This window comes from Ptychodera flava, assembly GCF_041260155.1.
Source record: "Ptychodera flava strain L36383 chromosome 23 unlocalized genomic scaffold, AS_Pfla_20210202 Scaffold_23__1_contigs__length_28996876_pilon, whole genome shotgun sequence".
In the NCBI taxonomy this organism is placed as follows: Eukaryota; Metazoa; Hemichordata; class Enteropneusta; family Ptychoderidae; genus Ptychodera; species Ptychodera flava.
Window position 1 is genome coordinate 25,954,837 of NW_027248277.1, and position 20,713 is coordinate 25,975,549.

At 34.3% G+C, this 20,713-nt stretch overlaps 1 protein-coding gene across 1 annotated transcript in view; it reads left to right on the forward strand.

Moving 5' to 3' along the window:
- LOC139123877 (ankyrin repeat domain-containing protein 29-like) overlaps window positions 1–20,713 on the forward strand; it is a 59,242-nt gene that overhangs the window by 16,255 nt on the left and 22,274 nt on the right. Inside the window, exon 3 of the mRNA XM_070690029.1 lies at window positions 12,403–12,501. Within this exon, the coding sequence (XP_070546130.1) occupies window positions 12,403–12,501 (99 nt within the window). The remainder of the gene's footprint in view (window positions 1–12,402; window positions 12,502–20,713) is intronic.

The window sequence follows — 20,713 nt, forward strand, 5'->3', positions numbered from 1 at the left end:
TCCCACGGGCTTTCCACTGTTCCTTGCTATGAGCTATGTTCAAAGTTCGTCAAGCTACGACTATTTTTATGTATGGAGTTTCAGACATTGGTGCAGTACATTGATGGGTTCAAAACCACCACCTGTTTGCTCCTATTTTGTACAAACTCTTCTTCAACTACTTCATAGTCAGAGCTATCTCTGTCAAAACTGCTATAGTATAGAGTAACAGTGACACTGCCTGTAGGCAGTAGCAGGGCAGTAGCTGTATTAACTTTGATAATTTTGACAATAATTTTGTTTGTTCAGTTTATACAGCTGCATTCTTGTTCTACTCCCTACAGTGTGTTGAACTGTCCAGTATTCAGCTTGCCAACACAGCCTGTGAATATATACCCAGCATTTGTATCATTGACAAATACTTTCAGTCTGGATTCTAATTCAATTATCACCAAATATTCCTATATGCAGGCTTTTGTCAACAAACTGAATAATATGTGTTTCAGTATACTGTAGGGAGGCAGCAAGCAAGTATTTGATATATTGCATAGAAAATCTTATCAACAGTTCCAGCTTCTGCCCAATACTAGGCCTACTTGTTTGTTTTTAACGAAAATTCATACATTTTTAGGGTTTTTTAGTCCACACGGACACTGTCCGGTGGGACTTATAGGTTTGGTCGTGTCCTTCCGTCCATCCGTCCGTCCGTCCTTCAGTTCACGCAGATATCTCAGACATGCCTGGTCAATTTCTTTCAAACTTTGCACAAGGATAGTACCCTAACCCGTACAGATGCACGTCGATTTTTTAGCTCACATTTGGTATACCAATGTGAGGTAATCGTATAAGCTGAATCAGTTCATTTGCATGCCATTTGCATGTATGTATGTATGTATGTATGTATGTATGTATGTATGTATGTATGTATGTATGTATGTATGTATGTATGTATGTATGTATGTATGTATGTATGTATGTCCGTCCACGTCAAAAACAGCTAAACCGCAGCACTTACTGTCTTAGTATTTGGTGTACAGGTGCACCTAGGGGTGGAGATGTGAATTTGTTCAAATGAACATGTCAGTGCCAAAAATATGCAAATGAGGGGAAAAAAGGAAAAACCCTGCAAATTGCTAAAACTCTGTAACTGTTGGTCAGATTGGGTCGAAACTTGGTGTGCAGGGTCCTTTTGGCATTCTATAGTAGATGTTAAAAATTTGGGATGAAATTTGCATGTTTCTTTTTTTAGGGTAATTTTTTCAGTTTTAGTCAAAAAACGTTTTTCTCTGAAACCACTCATCTGATTGCTTTGAAAGTTGGTATACATGTTCCTCAGGATAACCTCAGCCAAGTGTATACAAATTGAATTGAAATTTTAATATTTGTAATTTTGGGGCAATTTTCCAAATTTTTGGTTTAAACTTTTAGTGAAAAATTACTAATCTGATAGCTTTGATATTTGGTATACAGGTCTCTAAGGTTGATCAAAATCAGTTTAATGAATATCTTGAAGATATCTTGAATTTTGTATTTTTGCTGAATTTTTTGTTACTTTTCTCATTTAAAGTAAAATTTCTTCTTCTCTCAAACCGCTATCCCAATTGCTCTCAAATTTGGATTGGAGGTTTGCAAGGTTGTGATATTTCCAAAATTGGAAATATTACTGTTTTGGGGCACTTTTTGTCATTTTTGGTCAAAAATCTTAAAAGATATATTCTTTTTAAAGCCCTGGACAGACAGCTTTTATATTTGGTGTACAGATGTCCAGAGATGACAATAGTTAGATATGTGGAAATTGTCCTGAAATATACAAATTTGTATTTTTAAGACAATTTTGTCATTTTTGGTCAAGAAAACTTGTTCTCAAAATTACTTGTCTGATAGCTTTGTAATTTGGTACAAAAGTTCTGAGGGATGTTATGAGATAAATTTGCTGCTCAAAGTGTTGGGAAACCTCCCAATTTTTATATTTAAGGTAATTTTCTTTTGTCACCTTAAATGACCTTCACCAACCCAGGATATGTTGTGAGAGAGTTTTGAAGGCTGTAAACATAATTTTGTCATATTTAATATCAATTTGTAGTACAATTTGATCCAGAAAACAAAGCCGAGGTAAATTTTTCATTGCGAACCAATTTTTGCAACTTTTGCATGTAAGACACACAAGAACTGATGAGAAATTTCGATCAAGGCTATTTCCAGATGTCTTTATCCCCCCACAGTGGAAGGCATTTCACTATCTGTAACTGATTTAAGTGTTGTTTACATTCGAATGATAGCACTCATAGCATTAATTAGTAATTGCTACACCTTCATATATGGTATGATGGGACACCTTATGATACCACATATTGTACCTCATTAATGATGCGGATATCTTGTTTTGAGCGAGCCAATAGAGCTAGAGGTCTAATTTTTGGTATATAGGGATAACTTACCAATACAATTTTTTTACAAAATGTTACGTGACCTCGGTGACCTTTGACTTCAAATATACAGATATGTCCATAACTCAGTATCAAGTGCGCTACACCCTTCATATATGTATGATGGGACACCTTATGACACCACATATTGTACCTCATTGATGATGTGCATATCTAATTTTGAGCGAGCCAATAGAGCTAGAGGTCTGATTTTTTGTATAAAGGGATAACTTGGCAATACAATTATTTGACAAAATGTCACGTGACCCCAGTGACCTTTGACCTGAAATATACGTATTTGTTCATAACTCAGTAACCACAAGTGCTACACCCTTCATATTTGGTATGATGAGACACCTTATGACGCCACATATTGTATTCATTAATTATGCACATATCTAATTTTTAGCGAGCCAATAGAGCTGGAGGTCTGATTTTGGTATAAAGGGATAACTTAGCAATACAATTTTTTTTGACAAAATGTCACATGACCTTAATGACCTGTGACCTGAAATATACATATTTGTCCATAACTCAGTAACCACAAGTGATACACCCTTCATATTTGGTATGATGTAAGACCTTATGACGCCACATACTGTACCTCATTAATTATGCACATATCTAATTATATAGCTGGATGTCTGATTTTTGGTATATGGGGATAACTATCGGATGGAAATTTTTTGACAAATGTCATGTGACCTCGATGACCTTTTACCTAAAATATATGTTTATGTCAATAAATAAGTAACCACAAGTGCTATGTCCTTCATTTAGTAGGATGGGAGACCTTATGACAACACATGCTTACCTCATTAATTTTACACATATCCAATTCTAGGCACGCAAATAGCACTAGAGCTCAGTTTTTTGGCATATAGGGATTAATTACCAATACAATTTTTTTTCAAAATGTCACATGACCTCAATGACCTTTGACCTTGATTATACATATATATGCATAACTCAGTAACCACAAGTTCTATACCCTCCAATTTTGATAGGATATTAGACCTTAAGATGTCACATCTTGTACCTCATTTATTATGCGCATATGTATTTCTTGGCTGGCCAATACAGCTAGAGGTCTGATCTTTTTTCCCGATTTAGAACCATAACTTAGACATGCCTCATGTGTTTCAAATTGGGAACAACGACATTGACCTATGTGCCCATAGATCTCAACATATACACTCCAGCGATACTTCTTAATGACCACATTTCCTGCCCCATCAAGACTAATACTCCCGTTACATGTGGGGACTATGTCATTGTCAATGACTTGTTGAGACAATAGTATGAAATGATATGAAATGGTTGTAGATCTTTTATTATTATTACTAACATTTAAACAATTGAATTACATTAAAATGTTATTAAATTTGATTGCATTTCTAACCAAACCTTAGAATCGTTAAAAAGGGAACCAAAAATATTCAGGTCCCCAACGTAGGTAGAGCAAATCTTTCTAGTCCCCCCTCTACAACCCCAAATATTTTTGAATCCCCCCTGAATTCCTCCAGCCCTCCCCTAACAGTTTTTTGTGAACGCAGCCTAAACACGGCGAATCAATCAAATTCTTATCGGCCAAACTAAGACAGTAAAAAACTAGGTAAACATACTACATCAAAAACTAAGTAAACAAAAACAACCCAAAGATTGGGCGAGGGGATCTCTGCCAGTCTGCTTCTGGGGCAAAGGTTTTGGTAGCAAAGTTGGGTTTGCAAACATTTTGAAAGCCGACAGTGAAAGTGGTTCCACTAGTCTGGTGGTGACCAGTTAAGCCTTTCTCCAAGGTTTCTTAGTTGACTACAATCTATTACAGACTACTGAGCTGACGTTAGGGGTACTCACTTTGTGTTTGCTCACTCTGTGAGCGCTAGTGTTTGGTACTGAGTTGCATGGATATCCCCTCATGGCCTCACGTGATCTGGGCCTGTTGCATAATCTGCAGAGATGATCATATGCCTCCGAGTCTGAAAACTGTCATTGTGTAAGCCTGTCGGCATTTTCCTTGCATTTTTTCTCATTTAATTTTGCAAAATATCGGCGAGTACCTCAATATTTCAAGATAACCCTTTCTTCCCAATCGTTTCCTGGAGTTTCAGAGTCATATGAACGAAAATGAGTGAAAGTTTTAGACAGGAAAATCGGACGTCGGCCATGTTCAATGTTTACAGTACAATCAGAAGTTTACGTGGAGGAATTAACCAACAAACACAGGAGTGTTCATGATGCCCGCCCTCTAGAGGCAGACCCTCCTATATGAAGTACCACATTTGATGCTTGTGGAAAGCTTGACCACACAATGGAGCATTTAAACTTTTAGAAAATGACAAACTGAATAAGAAGGTATTCAGAAAATGTCAAATACTGAGGAAAAATGCGCAAATATTCAAAATAAACAGGTTAACTGATTGGTCAGCTATAAAAAACAATGAAAATGTTTATGATCAAAAGTTTTTGAGATGCGCACATTTTAACAAATACAGAAATTATTAACATAATAAATATAAGACCAAACTATTTTTTCAGGGATGGGACAGGTTGGAAATGAGGGGTGAGAGACAAAGGCACTCCTATTGCTGCATGTGGATGCAGCCACACCATTTCATTTACAGCATACTTATTCACTGTGTTGTGTTCAAGTTCCATATTGTACTGACTGTCATACAAGGATAACATAAGCAAATCAAATCAAACGTAGAAAAGGATCAATGCTGTTGTGTGGATTTTGCTGAACATGGCTGATATTTCGCCCTATATATTTGGTATCCAGCAAAGGCATATTTTGATGTAAAGTCAAAATTAACACTACATTGCTGACAATATATTTTACCGTTTCTGCATGAATTTTTCTTTTTTAAATTATAGTATATTAGTACTTCAAACAGATTAACAGTTATCGTGATGTCAACCCATAATTTTACATCACAAAGACTGTAATTCTGCCAATTTTTTTTTGTTTTTCAGTCATTTTATAAATTTTACACTGCACAAGATGATTGAACAAATTGCAATGTTTGAATTTATGAACTCAAAGAATAAAAATCCTTTGGTCACAAATTAAATTATTTTTTGAAAAGAAATTTACTCTTAAACACTTTTAGCATATATTCTTTACACGGTCATGTATTTCAAGGAAAATATGCCTATTAAAAACAGTAATTTCTTCACTTTCAATTTTTTTCAATACTATGACAATTATCAGCCATGAGGTTATACAAACACAAGACCAGATAAGCGTTTTTCATCATTTCCACAGGACTCTTTGGAAAATCCATTAAAAACAGTTAAAAGTGACTGGAAATGATCACTTGGTATACATTTAATTTACAGATGCCAGGTTGTGTATTTCACATGCACTCAGGTCAGTAAGGAAGTGCGTCATTACTATTTTGGACTGTTAATTCTTATTTCTGAATTGTTTAACTTTTTTCCACATTGAACTATCTTTAGGCAGTTTATACTGTAGCTTAGAATTTTTTTGATTGATGTATTTAATCATCTTTTGGGTTCTTTGGGTCCATATCCCACCTCATGCCCCTACATCATCAACTATTTACCAACAACTCCATGCCAACAACCAATTACCTGACCTGGCCACACATTAGAGAAGGTACAGCGTCATTGACGGTATTTTTCAAAATATTCGTCTAGTAGCTTTGGTATTTGGTATACAGGTTCCTACAGATGAACTAAATTGATATATTGAAAATATTATGAAATCTGCAATTTTTGCAATTTTTGGTCACAATTTTTTTTCCTCTAAAAGTGCTCTTCTGATAGCTTCGATATTTAGTACACAGGTTTGAAGGGATTATCTCATTGAATATATATTGAAAGAATGATGCAATCTGCAATTTTGTATTTTGGGGGCAATTTTGGCCATTTTTGGTCAAAAAATATATTTCTCAAAAACCTCGTCTGATAGCTGTAATATTCGGTATAGAGTTTCAGACAGATGAACTAATGGGTGATTATGGTTTTGTTATAATCATGGTTAACACAGGAAATAGGCATGAGGACCAAAGCCTCTAGTGATCCGTGCAGGCCTGTCACACATTGTTTCACCTTATCACTCACAATATTTACCTTAGATGTAACACAATCTATGCCTGCTTCCTTCCCTCATTCATTGCTATCTAATCTACTTGCGTCACACCCTTCGAGTCACCACCCACTCGCATATCTGTAGCTCAATTTAAATGCAACGTTCCCGCCATTGTAGCTCATACTTGTGTGTTCGTTTAACAGCGTGAATGTGTTTTTTAAACAACAATTTAGAATGAAATTTTGTGTCTATTTATGTTAGGTTTGTTCATAATATTTTGCAATTTAATAAATGCATTCAATGATGCAGAATACTTATGAACTACTTTAGCTGCATGTTTTCTAGTAATTGATTCAATTAAAATGTCAGTTAGTTTTTATTTTGCAAATAGCATTCAGCAGATTCCGTAAGTTTCAGTTTTGTTACCAAAATGTTCATGTTTGTATATATATATATAGACTTTACTGCCTGAATTGCCAAGTTACGCATAAGCTAGTACTTGCATGCTGTAGACCATATACACATACAGTTTCCTCTACAACAACAGGGATCAAGATTCTGCATCTATGATGCATGCTGAGCCTTCAAAAGTCAAGTTGTAAAATCAGTATTTCGATGAGCTGTGGGAATAATCATCCAAACAATGAAAACACACAAGTGTAACATCTGAATAGTTAGAAGGAATTACAAAAATCATTTTCATAAACACGAGCTATTGGTCAGTTGAAGAAGTGTTGAGCCAGGAAGTGTCTAATGCAGTCTTTGTAATTCATATAAAACTTTGTGGAAGGTATGTGTAGACGTAGCAATCATCCAGTATTTACCTCTTATGTGAATGGGAGTACTGTTCCTCTCTCAAGTGACCAAAGAAAAGAAATGATTGGCAACATACTGACATAGTAATGATATTATTCCAAAAGTAGTTCAACAGTTTCAATGTGGAATCATGTAGGAATTTTTTTGCGAGAAAAAAAATAATGGTAGGCTTAAACAAATATAAAGAAAGATAACTCAATATGGGAAAAATAACATCTATGCACCATAGCAGGCAGTGTGTGATACTGATGGCTGCATGAAGTCAAGTGACTGAACGTCAAATGTGGATTTTTGTAAATGGAAATAATAAACAATAAACAAACATTGGTATTTTAAAAAGATAGTTGTTTCCCTTAAATAATTTTCACAAAGGCAAAAATAAGAAGCTTTTAAAACTTGACTAAGTAAATATTAATGATTTAAAGGAGAGGTAGTAAACAAGCTATATGATTTTGCCCTAACCATTGTCTTTTTCCTTGTTTGTTGCTTGGTTTGTTTGTCTTAGGATATATACAAAATGAAATTATCACTTAAAATTACTGGAAAATAATATTTCTACATGACTTTGGAATCTGATTTCTACCAGATATGATTGTTTTGTTATTATGATATAAATTTGTACTGAGCAAAAAGCTTTAATCTTATGACATCAGTAAAATAAGGAAGCATTCTTTACCACTTAAAATTAGTTTGTTGAATACGCAATGCATAGCATGGGAAGTTCAAAAATAAGAAGAATAGGTCTAGTCTAGATGCCTAAATTCCAGATATTTTAGGTAAATGAAATTGCTGTAATTAAAACAATATTCACATATCAATACTTTTAATAACCAGCTCCAATGTCTAATCAAATTATGTGAGTTATAGTTGACATATAAGTATAAAGTTTGCTCACTTATTTTGGCTGACTAGAGCAAGAGTTGCTGAAGAATAGGTCTTATTTAGGAAGAACAATGATTTATGCAGATTTGTCCTGGAAAAGCTATCGGGTTCCCACATTAAAGATATGTTGCAAGGTCAACAACTTGGAACATCTTACAATTATCATTTTGTAAACAAACCTGGGGACTGCTATAGCCACTTGTATCATTGGTAAGGCACGCACTGAGATCAAAGTCTACAGTTTATTGACTGTTAACCATTTAAATGTTAACAAAATTCAGTCAAATCAAAAAAAATCTAAAATTTGCTGTTTCTATCATTTATTTCAATTCAGAAAAATCATCATCTTCCCTGTGTGTGCATGGAGGCACAAATAGCTTTCAAAACATTGGTCATTGAGACAGTTGCTTAGTCTGATAAATTAAAGATAGTCATAGTAAAAATAGCTGAATGTTTGATTTGAAATAATTGTGCTGGAACAATTTGACTTTCCCCTAATTAGAGTATAATATTAACATTGTCATTCTCATATGCAGTAACAGTGGGTTTATTGAGTAGGAGATTATAAATAGTTTGTCATTTGTTCACATTAAAACGTGAATTATTGCCTAAGGGGACATTTGGTTATAAACAAATATGTTTTAAGCATGGCAAATGTGTGTAAGAAGAGTTGGGCGTATACCCTGGTACGCTTAGATTTGTAAGTGAATGTTGAGGGATTAACATATATTGCAGAAGAACTGTATCATGTACATCTAAACTCATCATTGTAAAACATTCAAATTTAGAGAAGGCAATGCTTTCAGGAGTGTTTTCTTGGAATTGTATATCAATGCCTAAAATACTCTCAAAACCACTTTATTTTCTCCTAATTTTTATAACTTTCATTTCCATACAAACAGACAGACAGGCTACTTAAAAGGCGCGACAATTAAAACACACTTTGTCACTAGTTTTAAATATGAAATAGAAAGCTGGCTAAACTATGAGGAGTGCCTTCCTAGAGTTCAACAAAAATGCCAAATAATATTTTCAAAACTCTAACATTGCCTTCTTTTTTAATTGTTTTTTTTAGCTACTGTAGACTATAGTCTATAGAAGCTATTGGGATGGGTATCCGTCCGGCGTCCTGCGTCAGTCTGTATGTCAGTCTGTCAGTCTGTATGTCTGTATGTATGTATATATATTCCATGTGGTCAGTGGCCACATGGAATTGCTCCATTTTGGTACAAAACCTGTATATAATGGTCAATATATCTGACTCTCAATGACCTCTATCAAAAAATGCTCAGACTGGAAAGCACGAAATAAGTCTACTTTTACAGATTTTACATCTGCATTACAAGCTTTCAGAAACTAAATAGCTGTTCTATGTTTTTAACAGATTTATGTTATGGAATTTTATAATTGCTTTTATCTTTCCCTAAATTCACCACTTAGCGCACCACCTGCACAGAAAGTAATGCCACACCCACCCTCTATAGAAAGGCCACCTCCATATAGTGGTCACTTTTTCTTGGTCGATTGAGTGACCACTATACACAGGTTTGACTGTATGTATGTATGTAATATGTCCGTTTGTGAGGCGTCCGTCCACTCAAATATCTTGAGAACCACAGTACTTACTGATTTGATATTTTTTGTGTGGATGAAAAATATGATTTTGAGAAACTGTTTTTTTTAATTTTTTGATATTGTTGAAAGTAGGCAAATTAATGCCAAAAAAGGCGTTTTTAGTAAAAAAATATTCTTGTAGTGTATAAACCCTATCAATTCACCCAGAAAAAAATAATTAATATGATTTTAGATATTTGAATTAGGAAATCATCAAAGCCAAAATAATTTTAGTGTAGAATTATCAGAAAGTTCAACTTTTTTGACAGTTCATAGTGAAATGCTTACCATCTTGGAGGATTAAAACACGTAAAGGCAACATTCCTGAATCCTACTTTTGACATATTCCGAACCGTCATTTATTGTGCCCTGTATGTTATCTAATAGTTTGTCATGATAGGGTGGTCAAATAAATAGAGATAGAGAAAATTTTAATTTTATGCTTGACTTGGTAAGGATAAAATAAAATTACTTTTTGAGGAAAAAAATAGAGTGGTCAATTAAAAGAATGGTCAAAGTGATAGAGTTTTTATGGTAAAGCTGGCCTGTAAAATTCCTCATGTGCTATTTATAGCAGTTATGCAATCTGTGTAAACAGTGCAATGAAAGTGTTACATGATTCCTTACAATGCTTTTGATGACCTTGAATTTCTTAAGTTTCAAATATTTGTCTCTTCAGTGTGCTTTCTCTAAGTACGTACAGTCTCAACTTATTCAACAGAACTTACTTACAATGTTAATTTGAAAGTTAAATTGCGCTTGGTTAATAGGATGAAAATACTTATAAAGATAAGCAGCTTAAGATTCTTTATAACCTGACAGAAGCAAGTCTTGTATACTTTAATTAGAATGTAATTAACTCTCGTTTATTAGCTACTATAGACTTATATAGTCTATAGAAGCTATTGGGATGGGTATCCGTCCAGCGTCCACCATCAGTCTGTATGTATGTCTGTATGTATGTATGTATGTATGTATGTTTGTGAGGCGTCCGTCCACTCAAATATCTTTGAAAATGTATGTATGTATTTCCGTTTGTGAGGCGTCCGTCCACTCAAATATCTTGAAAACCACAGTACTTACTGATTTGATATTTGTTGTGTGGATAAAATATATGATTTTGAGAAACTGTTTTTATTAATCTTTTGATATTGTTGAAAATATACAAATTAGCGCCAAAAAGGCATTTTTGATAAAAAATCTTCTTCTTCACTGGTCAGACAGATTTGGTATACAGGTCCCTAGGGATTACCCAACTTAGATTTGTTAAAATTGTGATGAAATATGCAAATCTGTATTTCTATGGAATTTTTTTTTCCATTTTTGGTCAGGCCATCCTGAAATGAGCTATCAAAGATATCCACCTTCTTTATCAATACATGTGTCACATAACACAGCAGAGCTCTGTCGACTGTTGAGTCACTTGTTTTTTCAAAACCGCTGGTCAGACAGCTTTAATATTTGGTTTACAGGTCCCTAGGATGACCTTAGTGAGATAATTTCATACAGTCAGGAAATACTTAATTTTGTATCCATGTCTATAGTACCTTCAGGGACTTTGGCCCTATGTTTTGATAATATAACCCTTTGAGCCCCAAAGTCAATTTCTGTCACCTTGATAAAATAGTTACAATGAATTTTTGTTCAGATTTACAAAATTTTGATCCAAAACTGTAGCCAATAAAAAGTGAGGTCTGTTTGGTCTAATATTATCCTAAAAATTACAGAAAAAAATCACAAAAAGTTGTAAAATGTTGCGCTAAAATTTTGGAGGGAAAAAATTACACCTGTCAAATGGTTAAAAAAAAAATTCGAAGTACTTTTGTTTGGTTCTGATGATATTATTCAGAAAGCAAAGTCCTGTCTAACATGGGTAATGAATAATGTTGATAGAAAGAATACAATAACTATGGTTGAACTTCATTTTTACATCATTCAAATGACGAGAGATTATGAACATTCTGTGAAGAACAGTAAACATACTGTCAGCTTCCCACCCACCACTAAGATAAAACAGCAGTGACATTGTTCAATCTGATAATTGTTCGTTCAAAAGTTAAATGTTTGATCCTAGCGAAGTGCATAGCAATCCAAACTAAAGTAATCACCATATGTGAAAGATAAAGTATCCTTGACTCTATTTTGTGTACTCTACCATTCTGACAAAACGCCTATGAAGACACTACCTCAACAAAATACACTTGTTTTCCATCTTGATCCATCATAATGTATTTTTGCTATCTCTCTCGACTCATCAATAAAAAGTTTGTAGGCTATTTTTTATGGCCAAAGGGCAATGACTTGCTTTGTATCTTTGTTTAGTTTTACAATTATTTTTTTTTCAATAGATAGAAATGTTCTTGAATAGAAAATAATCACAATGGAACAGTATATCATTCATTGCACAGGGGGATTGTGCCTACTCAAGTAACATTACATTTTATAAAGAGTTCAAAAAAGACTAGTTCCTGTATAACCATGCTACATAAAATTTTATTTATGAGAATGTTTGCCTATCAGGTCTACCAATAATACCAGTGATCTCTATTGTTGATGGCTTCTGAATTTATTATCATAACTATTGATACAAATACCCGTACTTCATTGTTTTCATATTTCACTCTTCAGGAAGGGGGCACTGCCCTGCACATGGCTGCCCAATTTGGCCATAAAGATGTTGTAGAGATTCTCATTGGTGCTAACGCAAACATAGAAGCTCTCACAAAGGTAAGTGTAACTATCTCCATAAGCAGAAAGACACAAGTGTGGCACTTCCACTGTTTGCCAATTTGTATACATGCAAACCTTTAGGATGTATTTTTGAAATACGCGGCAAACAATTGAGATAACCTTACCCAGGGTCTCAAATAAAGTATACTTTACAATGTCCAAATAATTAAAGTTTTAAGTAACACATGAACTATCACAAATTTTGTCATTTTTTCAATTTTTTTTTTGAATAAATTATTGTCTATCACAGTCAATTGATGCGCAATAGAGATAACCACACAATTTTCATTTCTATTGTCTGTGGAAAGAAACCACTGTATTTTAAGATAAGCAGTTATTTAGTCTGAATAGAAAATATCTTAAAATATCACTGGCCTTTAAGCATTTGGAGTATGCTTTGATGTAAATCTGCATCATAGTGCTAAATATATGCACGGACTCACTAGTTGTTGGTTGTATCAAAGTTATATCACTTTAGATCTCTATCACAAGATAGCAGTGTCTTAATGTTCCTGGTCTTGATTCTCATTTTAAGCCTTCGCCAAGGCACACAACTGTATGTCAGTTTGTTTTGTGATCTAATATGGTCATCAGTACGTAATTTGTCTTTTAATTTTCTGCTTTGAAATTCAACTTGCAGTTGATCTTAAGAAGGGAAAATCTGGTACAGTTGGCTGCTGTGCATTTATTATGATAAAATGATAGGTTCATGTATTCTTTTAAGTCTTATCTTAATCTGTGATGAACTTTTAAAATTTTCTGTACCATTGTTCACCAATAAACTTAGCATAATATTGACACCAACACAGCATATTGAGAGCTTCTACAATTATAATATCAGTACTTGTACTCTCAGTAAAATGAAAAATATTGCTTTAAAAGAAAATATGAAGTATTGCACAATGTGCCATATTTCAGAATGGTATCTTCAAGTAACATCATTATGGGAACCTAAACGCAAAATTTCAATTTTTTGGCTAGTGACATCTGAAAAGATTTTCCACGAAAAATGATGACAGACAGTAGTAGTGCAGTACATGAAACTATATTTTTGACAAAATGACAACAATATTATCAAAATAATGCTAGCCTATATATTAATTATTATATTATTATTTTGAACAGTATCTCTAGGGATCTAAACGTTTCAAAGTATTCTCAGACTTGCAATTGATTCTATGGATAGAACGTTTTTACCAAAAACGAAGAACAATTTGAGAACATAAATAAATGCTAGCATTGTTGTGAGATCTTGCTAACTCAATGATCCAACAATAACTACACAACAAATATGGCTGCATCCCAGCAACATGATTGTCTTTGATGTAGTTTACAAAAATGGTTATCTTAAAAAAGAACCCTTTCAATTTTTCAGTCTCTTATTTTTTGTACATTTTACAACTAAATGAGGTTGTCGAGAAATATGCCATAGAGTTTGAAATGTGCAAATTGTGACTTTCTGGTACTTCACATGTAAACATTCAAAGGAAAATAGTGCCAGTGAACTAATGACAATGTTTTAGCTAACCAATATTACACTGGGTGTGAAATAGATTTCAAAGTTCTTGTAAACCATAAAAGATAACTTTTAGCATGTTTGACATGAAGTATTGTAATAGAGCTTGATACAATACAGGCCATACTGTATGTCAGTGCGTATTAAAAGTAATAATATTGTCATAGCTGTGTGTTCATGTCAGGTTACCATATTGAAATATACAAATAAAAGAGTAGGTAAAGTAATAAGCTGTATTTTCTTAGAGTTTCTTTAAAACACCTCATTGCTAGTTCATGTTTGAATGATTTTCATATAATTTCTGTGGAATCATTCAAAGAAAAAGAGTGCCAGTTAACTAATGTCAATATTCTAGTTGACCAATATTACACATGGATTTCAAAGTTCTTGTAGACCATAAACAATAACTTTTAGCATGTTTGATGTAAAGTATTGTAGAGATTGGTACAAAACAGGCCATACTGTATCTCAGTGTGTATTAAAAGTAAAAATATTTTCATAGCTGTGTATACATGTCAGGAGAAGGCAAAGTAATAAGCCATATTTTCTTAGAGTTTCTTAAAAAAACTCATTGCTTGTTAATGTTTGAGAGATTTTCTTATAATTTCTGAAGAATCATTCAGAGAACCTATTCAATTGCAAAGCAATTGGTAAAGGCTTCCTTAAGAAACAGAATTTGAACTTAAACAAAATTTGAAGTTATTCCCTAAAGATCACAGTTCTGCTCTAATCTACTCTGCTTACTATGTAAACTTTCTTTTGGATTTCCTTACAACATTTCTTTTGAAAATTATGTGAACGGTTTTATGAATAATTGTGTGCATGGTTCATTGCATCTTCTATTACAATGCGCTGCAGCTCAGGCACCACATATTACAAATTGCTACAAAATTATGTATGTTCGGTAGTTTACTTACTGAATTTTCCATAGGTTTACTATACATATGTAAGTTTACATCTTTTTTAGTGTAGGTTCAGAGACAATGGTATTCAGTCTTCAGACTGAGGGTGCAAGGCAGGTGTGTGTATTATCATTTATTGGATATTCAAAATTCTCTGTCATGGCAACAAGAATGATTTGCCTTTGGAATCATTCGTAATTGTTCAAATTTATCATGTACTATAATGGATACATGCAGCATGTGATATGTCAACAACCGACTTACACATCACCTGTTCTGATTACCCAATAACCAGTTGATTACTGCTTGCACAGTTTCTTCCTGTTTCCAAATCTGCACGAAGTCATTTGATGACAATCAATGGATGATGTGATTTGACCTTTTTGTATTAGCCAGTCACTGACTTTCTCATGCAGTTATATGATTGGTACTTATTGTTTTATGCGGTGATTTTGCTGCTTCAAGTGAATAAATATGGCCAGTACGGTTTCCCAAATCGCTTCTCCACACATCTTGTATCATAAGTAAGACAGGCACTGACACTAAAATTAACATTAAATAAATTTTTGTATATGATTTGTTTGATACTGACCCACATTTCAACCTTGCTAGTACCTTGTAAAAGCCCCATACACTAAACTTAAATTCACAATTTTTATGTTACACCTCAATCTGATGTTGAATTCCTCCAAAAGTTTAAATTGGAGAAAACCCTCTCAATGTATACAAGTGTACACATAAACTTGATTAACTTAGATGATGCTATAAATTGGAATAGATTTAATAATTTAGGGTAGTTTGTGTGACTTGTAAATATCCACTTTATGTTGAATCTACCATGGTGTCGTTGAGAGTTACAATCCTTGTGTCATATTGAACTTTTGAAGAGAAGTAAACAGTAGTAAATAACAGTCTACTAAGAATACTTGAAAGTGCAGGTGACATCAATTTGCTTCTGTAATGTCTGCAGACTAAAAAAAATACAAATGTGCTGGTGTGCACTGGCACTTGGCACTTGTTAATATAGTACAATATTTTAAACCAAGGAAATTGAAGCACAATTACATGGAAATGTTTATGGATAACGCCCTATTGACCTTGAATAGTTCTATCTTTATTGTGATATGGTGTAAAGTAAAAACCAAATAATACTTACTGATTCAAATGCTTCAATTTCAGACCCTTTTTCTGCATAAACGCTGTCAGATCGCCATTTTATTAGGGGCAGGAGTATATTTCAGTGATTGGAATAAATTCCATGCAAATAACATAAGTTTCGTCACGAAATTCAAAAATTTAAAACCATAGGAATTTTGCATGCCAATCAAAGGATTGAGGAATTTGAACCGGCGAGAAGTGTGCAATGTGTTCAGTACATTAGACGCCATTGTTTTCAATGGGAACTCGAGCTTATTTGCCACATCGTAAATTGAAAATACATTCTGAAAAAAAATTCTTTGGTTTAACTTTTTCATTTCACAATATTTCTTACAATATTTGAGACCACACATCTCATGAAGGTTAACTATAACCTATAGTTTTATTTTTTTTTAGTTTTCCCCGTATTTGTATGAAATGACAAGTTGACTATCGTTTTGTGCTGTTGGCAGTGTTTTAACCTATTTTGGCGTATGACTATTATCTTAGATCCTTTTAGAATTCCTCTGTGAAATTCTTGTCAAAATATCATAATGGAAAGGTCAACATATAAGGAATATAATGGTTTCACTGGGGTTCAAACTCACAATGTACAGTACCTATAGTCACCTAGCAGAGATGCCACAGAAAAAAACGCTCAGCAAAATAAATTGAATCTGCAACTCTTTCATCGATATTTATTATTATTATTATTATAATTATTATTATTAGCTTTATTTCAGGATATAAAACCATCATCCCAATATCAGTTGAAAACAAGAAAAAAAACACGGACAAAAAAAGATTATAAAAGACCGGACAGAGAATACACACATCACAAAAAAAGATAATGCTCAATGGAAAAAAGACTATAAAATATAAAGTAGATCTCTGTACACTTTAAAAGCAGGCGAGTAAAAATATGCATCTGAGTTAAGTACTGCTAAAATAAGACCATTGCAATATTTAGATGTGCAGCGAGGAAACTTGGTAAAATTATCACCACGACACAGAAGGTGTATTTTACTCTCTGTACGCAGACTCAACGTATGTATGGTGAAAAGTGGGACGCTATTATTGCCCAAAATGGGGTGCCTCTCGGCCACAGTGTACATGCAGTTTCTTACTATATCCAGGTCTGCACAAAGTCAATAGATGACTGCTGTGATCTTACCATTTTTATTAGCCAGTCAGTGATTTTAATTCAGTACATGTTCATGCTAAATAGATGTTAATATAATCTGTAAACCCTTAACAGTGTGAACAACATTATTTGCCAATCTGCCAATAACCTAGGGAATCATCCACCTGTAATAGCTTTATATAAGTTTATACTTTTGCCAGAAATATATATTGGTTTATAGTTATGCAAGAGAAGCCTTTCTCATTTTGTGTACAAAGAGTGTGTTTGTTGATTCTCCATGAAAGTAAATTTTAAAATCGGGCAATAGAGGGCCTCTGGTACCTGGCTGTGTTGCAATATTGTCTACTTCATTCAAGCATGGTTGGAGAAATGCCCAGATGATTGCGTAAAACGTTCATTGTCATAATGCATTGGCTAGCAGCAGGTCTGATTTTGAGAGTCATCATCAACAAAGGTATAAATGTATAAGGAATAGTATGTATCATCTAAAAACTGAGTGTTTGCGTCTGTGTGTGATTTTTTTTTAACCACTGGAGAGGTTTGTTGTGATGATTTTTTTTATTAAGATAACATGGCATTGGTGTTTAAAACCTTGTAAATGTTGCTTGATCAACCGAAATCCAAATATTTTATTGTCGACAAAACAACCATTATGTCTACACAATACAAAACCGGCAGAAAAGAAGTGTAGATTGAAATGTGTGCTTTTATTTGTGGCAACTTTCATTGATCGCGGACAAATTTCAGTTTTGAGCATATTTGAAGTCATTTCTAAGACAACATATGAGTATGTTAAAGTGCACAAGTCCTTATTATTAGTTCCAGAGACCAGCTCTGGAACTGTTAGTTTTTGCTCACTTTCCTTCTTTCTTTCTTTCTTTCTTTTTTCTTTCTTTCTTCCTTTCTTTCTTTCTTTCTTTCTTTCTCTATTTCCGGTTTTACTACCATAGAACCTGCTATACACAAATTTTACCTTAATTACCCAGAATGCATTGCGACACGCTTATGACGTCATCGCTCAGCTCGGACGGGTTTTACGGGCATTTCTTGTTTGTTTATTTATTTATTTTTATTTGGCATTGCTCAACTATCATATTGCGTTCAGTTATTAATAATTCTAGCTTTATTTCGCTTTGTTTTTTGTTGCTTTTTGATTTTATTTTTCTCTAAATACTCGCCGTACGTGGCGCTATACTGTTTCGCCCGAATGCTCATGAAACAACATGGCGGCGTATCGATCGCCTCGCTCGCACAGAGACAGAAAAGTAGCCTTTCCCTAAGTTTACAAGCGCGGCTGGGCACATCGTGTACCTAGGCGAGGTGGGTGTGCTCGAAAACGATGATCAATGCAAAATTTGGACTCAAAATCGGCTGTTTTGGCGGAGAAACTGCCCGCCGTATTTCTGAGGAGCCACCAGCGGTTTTTCCTATATCAGTCTGCGGGGCTGTGGTGGGAGGCCGTTTAATGCCGGTAACACACAGCCCTGCCATGCAGAGCTAGGCATTCATAGTGAACATACTGTCTGTCATGCACCGGCATGCGTTGGCTGCACGTAAAAGCAACTCAACTTTCCAAGATCAAATGGTCAGTATCTTGTGAAAACAGCGACATAGCAATGAAAATTGTTTTAGTCTGTGCTTTTAATCAAATGAAAATGCATGTGCTCAATTTCAACGGCCTAGGTCCGATGTTTCCTCTCGTCTGATCATCGTCGTAAATGACACGGCTCTTTACAGCAACAACTCAGCGCTACCCGTCAAGCGATTGATTTTTGCGTAGGTCAGCGGAGCGAAAATTATTGCTCTGGCTCGTGAGAATGTCGTCTGAGAAACATTTCCGTGCGTCGTCGCCCCCGTATGTATCTGTTGCGTTTTTACCGTACATGTAGGCATTTGTAATCTGTGTACTGTAATTCCCCGGACTGCCTTGCTTTTAGTTGTATTATGGTGTTTACTGCTATCAGCCCTGAATATTAAAATCCAAAGCACTCTTTCATTCTGCACCTATCTTTGTCACACATCCTCTTGTTTCTTCCGCTGCTCTGGTCTCTGGAACTTTGCTTTTGCTTGCAAATGCTTTCTAGTTAGACTTGTGTCCTGTAAGTTGACTTTTCTCTTGGAAATATTCTTTAAAAAATACCCTCTCACGTCCCTTTTGTTGATTCAGTGGAGACGAAATTTATATATCTTATTGTCACATGATATATTCGAGCGAATTTTCATTCGATCCCATGACAGCTATAGTTATGTTTTCTTCATGTTAGATATACTTTGCAATTTCACCACTGAATTGACAAAAAATACATACATAGAGCTAATAACCCAAACAATAACATTTATGGTAAAGTTATGTAATTGTTACTCGTTTTATGCCATGAGCTTGCTGCTTGAACAACTACACATCACACTGACGGCTGACAAGGGTGGGCCGTGGTTTCTTGTTAGCTTAGTTGTGATGTACTTAAAGGAAAATGTTAGTGTTGTTTATGTCTGTATGTTTAATAGTCTACATGTTGAAAAGATTAAATCCACTTGAAATGTAGTGAACTGAGAGCAATAAAATGTTAATTAATACTATGTACTATTCAGCTTGATGACAGACACTCCATTTAGAGTTGACATGTCAACTTTTCCCGTAATCCTTTGTCTCCCAATTGCAGCCCCCACATGGCCATGGGGATGGTGCTTCAATATAAATCATACATCTGTCATTCTTTCCCTGTACTATCATTTGTATCATTTGTTGGAAACATCAGGTTTTAACACCTGTAGTATATATAAGTGCTGAATTCTGGCTTAAAGCTGTAGGGTTAAAGGTCAAATATACCCATTGTGCAGTACAGCTCTATACAAACGCCTATTAACTATGCTGTATGAGGATACTTTATATGGGATCCCAAAGGGAAACCTTCTAAATTCCTAAAATAAATAGCACTTTTGTCAGCAAAGCTGAAACCTGACAGAGGAATTCTGAAAGGTGGTGTGTACATATGGTAAAAAGGCAGATAGTTTCATAGTCAATAAAATAATTTAAATTTCTCATCAAATAAACTGTAATTTCCCATCTTTCCATCATAGATGTTACAAAATGGCATTATGAAACTTTTAAAGGCAGATTGAATTGTTGGTTGGTGATTTCTGTAAAGAAGGTTGGCCTGCAAGTTTTATTTTCTTTAAAGTTTACTGGTATTGTACTAATAGCTGTCAAAATGATTCATTGTAAAATTAGATGTGATTTGCAACTACCAAATTTAACTACAATCCCTGAAGAAGCATTGTAATGTAATGTTTTGTCACTGAATATAACATAAACATGTAACTCTTTCCTCCTAGCTAGTTGAAATAGTATACAGTGAACGTAATTGCTTTTTGAGAGTAGCCATGTTGGGTGAAATCAAAGGCAGTCAATGCCAAAGAAGGCAAACACTAAGGAACCAAAGGTAACTACATTTCCGGGCGCTGTTCAAATGTGTTGACAGACGGTGCAGTGAAAACATAGTTAGGCAAGGA